We start from the raw sequence: 8,321 nt of genomic DNA on the forward strand, positions 1-8,321 counted from the left end.
ATGTCATCTTAAGGAATGTTAATCCTTCTTGATTAATGATAATCATCTTCATCAGTTCTTTTCAACTGAAGAAGCCTCTTGGATGAGAGGTGAAACGTCTACAAGAAACCTACTTCGTCCAGTTGCCCTCAATGTAATTATTTTTGGATGACAGAACTGACACTAGACCTTTAGGTACAATATACTGTATTTTTTCTTGGTCCCCATGTGCATAACGAATTTAAGAAAAGTCAACTAAAGACTAAACTCTCCAGTCTCAAAAAAAAGGAAATATTTTGGATGTGCTGGAGCTAGAACAAAACTGGAAAGGAAAATTTAACTGCAGACATTGGGCACTGATACCTTCCAGTGGACTCACCACCTGCAGGAAGGTTTGGGGGGTTGGTACGGTGCAATGTGATTTGGGCAGCGACTGCTGCCCCCGCGACCCGGTAACGGATAAGCGGATGAAAATGGATGGATGGATGGACATTGGGCACTGGTGTGTTTCACAGTAAATCGAGAAAAGAACAATTAAAGAACAGCGTTGGCGCGATTTGCAGCCACGGTTTTCCTGACGTAATAGGATGCTGTTGACTGCACACACACAATGCAATAAAAGCACCGTGCTACGATCAATGTGTTTTTGTTAATAGTAAAGATGTCCATTCCAGCAATATGAAAATCGTCTGTGATGCTCAAATGCAGCGCACTAACATGTTGGGGTGGTGGCCTGGTTCAACATGGTGACCATATCATTTTTACCTCGGCATGTGTGCGCTGCCCCAACATAGCGGCGTTTATGGCCTTACACTCACGCGCGCACGCACCTGCGGACAGGTCACCAAATAACACAGCGTGCTCCTTTTCCTGTTCATATATATACCTGCGGACAGGTCACCAAATAACACACTACTCCGCTTCTATATAATAAATTCGCGTGCAGACAGGTTGGTCTTACAGTCCACCTCACTAAAAAGAATCTCTAGTTCAGCTTCAGTATAATAAAGTCGCGTGCAGACAGGTTGGTCTTACAGTGACTTTCAGGACTCCCTTCTCTTTTCACAATAGTTCCCCCCCTCCCATTTGCTGCATGTTTGCGGTCATTGTCCTGCCGTGAAATAAATGTTGGGGCAGGTGCCCGTCTCATGCTACGTACTGAGGTGGTGTACTGATGGTGAAATGATAAAATTGCCTTTTTTGTTGTTAGGTCTCAGACCAACTGGCCACATTTGTTGACACTTCATTTTAGAATTGTAAGAAGTGTCTCTCCCTCCAGGTCATGACGTGCTTCTTCGCGTCGTCTAAGGACTGAAATTCAGTGTCTTTCAAATGATCTGATACTTCTGATCAAAACCTATTGCAAAGCTTTGATTATTTTTAAATTTAATTTTATGTTTGATGCTTGCTCAAACTCAAGATTTAGAGTTAGAAAACCTAGAAAACCCTTTAGAATAAAATATGACACAGATGAACACTTCACCTGATGAATAAAGAAATTGTGTTGGTTTTTTTTTTTTTAGGACTTTAAACTGAGCTTATGTATATCAGAAACAGATAAATCAGGGCAAGACTTCATCCTCTTCTTCCTTTTTCTTTCTTATTTTCCTTCTCTGCTCATCTTCCTGCTCCCCCTTTCCTTTCTTGGAAGCCTAGCTTCAAGGAGAGACTGTGGATGATGAGACTGTAAATGAGAAGAGCTCTGCTACTCTGAGAGAGAGAAAGAGGGGAGGTGGCGGTGGTAGGTGGGTGGAGGTGGAATTGGGGGGAGTGTGGGGCTCATTGTCGTCAGCTACTGTCGTCACTGTGACTCAGAGACTCAGCAAGGGTAGCAAGTCCTCCTCCTCCCCTTCCTCCTCCTCTTCCTCCCTCTTCCTGCATCCCTACCTTCTCTCTTCCAGCCTCCTCACCATCAGTCAGCTGTTCTCTCTGCGTGTCTGAAGATCATCATCCTCGCAGCCTCTCTCACTCTTTCTCTATCTCTCCCCTCTCAGTTCCTCACACACCTCCTCTTAGTGGCCGCTGAGCTCAGTCGGCACGACCAGCAGCTCTGAGCAAGGAGAGGAGAAAGATACACACGATTATCACCCTGACAGGAGCAACATGCGGATGGTGGTGTGCAGTGTTCCGGCAGGTTCCTGCCATTTCACATCCTCACTGCTTCTGCTGGTTCTGAGCAGCATCAGCAGTAGGAGCATCAGCATCGGCAGCTCTGAGGCTGTCCTCTCACCCTTCCAGCTGCCTCCTGACACCCCTGCTCCAGCTGAACCTACACCAACCCAGTACACACCTCGCCCAAACCCCTGCGAAGGCAGACCCTGCCTCAACAGGGGGCTGTGCCTGGTGGTCCCCTCAGCTGACCAGTCGGAAGACACCTGGGACTACACCTGTACCTGCAACCAGGGCTTCACAGGACGCAACTGTGAGGTATGGACACCTTCACTATCTATCTGAATTTGAGGGACTAGAGATCTGATCAGTTTGAAGACGGATGTGATTAAGAGTAAACGGTAGTAGGTCATCAAATGAGACCAGTGGTCCGGACTACATACGTAGTTACAATAGGAATAAGGCTCTGATTGACTGAACCGTTGAATGAGTAATAGTTGCAGGAGAAGTGCTTGGTCTATGTGTGTGCGTGACTGTGTGTCGGCAAGATCTGTTTTGATTTGGGATCTTCTTCTGCTTTAAAGCATGTCTTTTTCACAACTCTCTGTCCTCATGGGGGCAGAATATCATTGCTGATGCATTGGTTTTGACTCACTGGCTCCGCAAAATAACTAGTTAGGTTGAATGTTAGGGATGGGGTTTTGATAAATCAATATTCAATTGACGTCAGTGAAGAGGCTAAATATAAATAAATGCCCCCTCCCTTCCCCACAAGGCCATGTCATGTATAAATAGTAACTGCTCTTATAGTATGAAATATTTCAAAGCACATTTACTGGGATAAAAAACTATTCTTTACATTTGACAGGAAAATACTGCGGTCAAGATTTTGTTTGGCGAGTTATACATTTAAAGTCACTGGGATCTATTGCCATCTTAGTGATGTAATAACTCCACCCCCCTGGCCCCCCTCCTCACCACCACCCCAAATATTACATTAAGTGAAGGTGAAAGCGTGTGTCTGCGTGTTTTGGTTCGTATCTACCATGTGGTTATTGATGACGTGTTAGAGTGCGGTCCTGCTCTCTGCTGATCATGGATGTTTTTTTTAGAAAATTTTTTTTTATCGTGTGTCACTGAGTTGTGGAGACAAGTGCTGCGTTGCTGTGGCAACAAGAGGAAAGGAGGAAGACGTGAGCGTTAACTGTGGATGTGCATGTGTATGTGAACTTTTTTTTTTAACACTTGATTGACGAATGTAAACGGATGTGCGGTAACACTTTCAATTTTTAATTAGTTTAAAACATAGATTTTATTTAATGTGTTATGTCCTCATCATGAAATACTGCCGTTCACTTTGCAGCCCTTATTGTTTCCTTTAAGCGTGCCTATTAATTACACTTGCATTATTCTGTTCAACTATTTACCTGGAAATCGAGAGAATTATAAAACATAAGATTATCTGCACAGAGTAACACTAATGAATGCCATCCATATGGCAAATATTTCCTGTGCACCAATGATTCATTTGCACCATCAGAAAACTAAAGAATTTGGTGTGAATTGGTGAATCGGTTATATTCAGTTATAATCCAATACTGTTATCACCCTCTGTTAAAAGTGCAAATAATGACTGTGCTTAAAGAAGATGATTAAGAAAACCACTATTAGACTTTGTTTTAATGTTCCTTTTAATACCCCTATATTTCATCCACATCCTCATTTTTTGTTATTCCTCTGGCATTCGTTTTACCTTCACAGTCCTGAATATTTTAGGTTTTTGACTTTTTCTTTTTCAAGCAAAATCACTTCCTCTGGCTAGGCTGCCTTACAGCCATTCAAGTCCAGCAAAAGCCCATTGTGGCTGAACTTTAGTAGAAATAAGCTTTGCATGCAGCCAGACCTCCTGCAAGTCATGCTGACATAATAGAGAGACATCGCATTCAGTAGCAAAGAGGATAAATGAGTTTGCTGCGCCTTCAAAGACAAAGGACAAAATGACAAGGGTGAAGTTAGTTAGAATCACCAACAGGTGACAGCCATATCCTCCTGTTTAGTTTTCATGAACACATACTGTAATAGCAGGGGTCGGAACCTTTTTAGCAGAGAGCCAAAAAGTCACATATTTTAAAATATATTTCTGTGAGAGCCAACAATTTTTTTCTAAATGTGTGAATTTTGAAGACCAATAATTTTAGGGTTTGGTTTTGATGCATTTGGCTCCAGAGCAAAAAAATAATGTATGGATTAAAATGTCTAACGGAGTTATAAATGTGTGTTATAAATGGTTCCACTTGTCATACAGATTAGTTTATTACACACCACGTTAGAAAAATCTTAATTTATCATACGGTCATTTAATGCAAAACCCCTGTGGATTAGACTCGTGAACCCCGGGGAGCAGCAGTTGGCTCTGCCGTCATTCAACTTATTTGATATTTTCAACGCGAGACATGTCTCTGTTTTGCTACAAAATGGACTGACTTTTTATGCCAGAAATAAAGGATGACATGCTAAGCTGACGATTTTACCACAATTATTTACCACTATGCAAAGAGAGTAAGCAGCCACCGCAAATTTATTTGGAGCATTCAAACCCTCATCTTTGTTTGCAGTTCGTCCCAGTTTCATCTCTCTCAGAATAGTCGCTAACCTCTGACTGTAGCCTACTTCAATTCCCTCTCTGCTCACAAACCATTGAGGAGAACAACGGTGACACACAAAAGCTCAAAGCAATCACACTGACCGTAGCTTTATGCATCGTAACACGCCAACGTTCAGCTTATGGCCATTTGGTGAACGGTGGAAGAAAGGGAGAAAGACAAGAACAGGCAGAGAACACAGAACTGTGTCAAGGAATGAAAAGTTTGGGGAAAAAGACATCACTCATTACACTCATTGTAAGAGTGATTGTTTTTTTTTTTACTGATTATCTGTGTGAATGGTGCATGTTTTTCCGTTTTTTTTGGTATTTTTTAAATTCTTTGTGGCCCTTTGTCCACGTCGTAGCCTTCCCTTGCCTGTTGACTTCTGGGATTGGCTCCAGCAACTCCTGAGAAACCTTGGAAGCATTAAACGGCAGACGGTGATTTAAAAGTGTCTTTCACTTTGCTTTGCTTTCATTGACCTTTCAATGTTTATCTTTACTAAACTTACGTCATTGTTCTATCAGAGATGACCTATTGACTGACACTGAGAAAAAGAATCAACTGCTACCATAGAGTAAGATTGAGTAAAAAGTCACAATTATTTTAGCATCGTAAAATAACGTGAATACATTTTGTTAATTGATAAAGGTGCGCTGTATGTAAGTATGAAGAACATTTTCAGTGGACCCCCCCCAGCTATCCCTCGATCATCATTCAGCTGTCGACCTTGGGTCATCTCTTCAATTCTTCTTCTTCTTCTCCCACTTTTGTGCATTTTAATCTGAATAAATTGTAATGCTGCAGCAGCAGTGAACATAAGGGGAAAACCAATTCAGTCTACTCGTTAGTGCAGCTAACTTTGAATAATAACATGCGGCCATGCCTTTACTGGAAGGCAGGATGTAAGATGTGTGGCTGTAAATCACTGCCCTGACTCTGTGCTGTGACTGATTTTCTCCTGGCTCGGCGGTCATTTATTATTGAGATGCCTGTTGTGCTCCCTGATGGATTTGGTAACATGCTCCACTTAAGGCCCGTGGCAACACTGAACAACTATTTACCATGAAGCCAGTCTAGGCAACTTGTACTACTCAACCTCCAGTTTTATAAAGCACTGTATCAAATAATTTTCAGAGTGAAATTAGGTTTATGGCCTCTGGTGTGACAGAGAGAGAAAACATAATTCTTACTGTTATTTTGAAAGGGGGGAAACTAACTAATGTGTTAACTATAATCTGATTACTTTTATCAAGTAATGAGTGAAGTAAGAGATTACAATTGCAAGAATAGTAATTCGATTTCTGTTCCTTTCCATCAGATATGCTGCGATACTGTTACTAATCCATGAATTTGTTTGTGGGAGTGATTCATGGCAGTCATGTCACAGTGTGACGTCAGTGGTAACAGCTGCATCTGACAAAGGAGAACATGGAGGCCGGGACAGAGCAGGACTACGGAGTTTTAATGTGTGGAAATACCAACATTAGTGGTCGCTGTACACTCTAGGAAGACTCTAGGAAGACAAATTTTATCTACAGTGAAAAATTCCACATCAAATCTGAGCAAGCACCTAGCAAGCCGGCCCAAGAATGTGACATTCATTGGGAAACCCTCGGATCCTCACATTCAGTTTCACCGGGCAATCTTTAGATGACCCTCTCCTGCTAAACAGGTTAAAATAGACATAAGAGCGACTGGACTTAATGCAGCTGAACTAAAGAAGCTTGTTGCTGGCTATGTTGTAGAGGAAATGTTGCCATTTTCCATCGTAAACTCCGAATCATTCATTGTTTTGAGAGGAACAATGTTAGAATTTGAGGAAACCAGGAGTTGCAGACAAAATGTGCTGTAATAGCTTCCTATGTAGTACACTTACATTGTAATGTTAATAATGTATACATTTGTACAAACCGAGCCCATTTTAATATAATGCAATTATATTTGTGTGATCAAAGACAGCTTAAAACTCATGCTCTATCTTCAGTTTCTTTGATATTTCTGGCTTGTCTGTAAAAGTTCTTGTGTGAGCTCTTACATTCAGCGACACAAATTCTGTTCTCGGTGACAAGGTAAAGTACTGCAGTTTCCACAGTCTACCTGAAAAGACAGGAGGTTAACTGCTGTATTGTGGGAAACATAAATCCTCCACTCACTCGGTACAGATGGTTTTGCAAGAGATTGTTACTATGGCAACAGGCTGATCATAACCCTTTGATACTGTTGGTTATAACATCAGCAAGGAAAAAAAGAAGAAAACCTTTCATCACTGCCCATCATTCTGATGATTAAACAAATCCATCACTCAAGTTATTTCCATATCACACATCATCTGGCCTTTAATCTGATGCGAGAAGTAAGGCCTGATGAATGTGTGCGAGGCAGACCCAACATCAAATGACTCCTCCAGACGTGTTAGTCCATGGGTTGCATTTTCTTTGACTTACCCAACTCATTGCAACATATTTATTTATACTAACGGTTCTCAAACTATGTTACGCAGACTACCGGTAGGACTTAAGCTCCCTCAAGTGGTATTTGACAATAATGTTAGTTGGTATACACAGCCATTGTATTTCCCTTCCGGTTCTGTCTGTGTGGTTTCAGAATTGAATTAGGCACCAGTTGTGGTGCTATTCATTCTGATTATTTTTACTTTATACTGTATATTCCCTTACTTGAAACAGGCTGGATTGAGTATTAGAGTATTAGAAGCTATGATAAATAAATGCTAAGAAAATTATAGCTGAGATATGGAATGCTTTTAGCTGAGGTTTTGGACTATTACCTTAACAAATTACTAGAACAATAGCCTCATCGTCCTTCTACCATATTTTCTGGACTATAAGTCGCTCCACAGTATCAGTCACAAAAGTGCCCTCTGGTGTCTGCCAGTGTGAAAATAACAAACATATACATTTCCAGTGGTACAGGAGTAGAAGATACTGTTACACAAGCCTAGAGTGCCCTTTTGTGGCTTTCAGTGTGAAACTGTATGTTTTAATATATAAGTCGCACCTAGGGAAGAGCACATCCGCAAACGCAGGAGGCGGGAGGAAAAGGAGAGGAGTAACTTCTTCAAAAACCCCTTCAAGCACGCAAGACAGCTTCTAGAGGACAAGGGAAGCGGGAAGCTGGGGATGACAAAATCAGAGCTGGAGGATCACTTCAGGGAGCAATACAGCGACCCAGCAAGATCAACTCCGCTGGGATCTCCTGGTTATGTTCCTCGCCCAGCCCCCCCCATCCGAGTTAGCAGTTCATACTGTACCAAGCAGTACTGTATCCGAGGTGTTACAGACAGACCCCTGACATGGACTGATATGTGGAAGATCCCCCAGGTCAGGCTCAGCTTCCTGATCAGGTTGTCCTACGATACCCTGCCTTGTCCCAGAAATCTCCACCTGTGGTTTGGTGCGGAAGAGTCCTGTGCCCTGTGCAGCACTGGCACTGCAAGCCTCCAGCATATCCTGTCAGGCTGTAAGACCACATTGTCCCAAGGCTGCTACAGGTGGCGTCATGACCTGGTGTTAAGGAAGTTGGCAGAGGTGGCAGAGGTGGCAGACAGGAGGCCAACAACAGACCTTC

At 42.3% G+C, this 8,321-nt stretch overlaps 1 protein-coding gene across 1 annotated transcript in view; it reads left to right on the forward strand.

The window, feature by feature from the left end:
* The first annotated feature begins 1,669 nt into the window (after positions 1-1,669).
* Positions 1,670-8,321, forward strand: part of dner (delta/notch-like EGF repeat containing) — a 69,823-nt gene continuing 63,171 nt past the window's right edge. Inside the window, exon 1 of the mRNA XM_008309848.3 lies at positions 1,670-2,406. Within this exon, the coding sequence (XP_008308070.1) occupies positions 2,083-2,406 (324 nt within the window). The 5' untranslated portion in view covers positions 1,670-2,082. The remainder of the gene's footprint in view (positions 2,407-8,321) is intronic.

The sequence above is a fragment of the Cynoglossus semilaevis genome, chromosome 4, assembly GCF_000523025.1.
Source record: "Cynoglossus semilaevis isolate Cse_v1.0 chromosome 4, Cse_v1.0, whole genome shotgun sequence".
Taxonomy (NCBI): Eukaryota; Metazoa; Chordata; class Actinopteri; order Pleuronectiformes; family Cynoglossidae; genus Cynoglossus; species Cynoglossus semilaevis.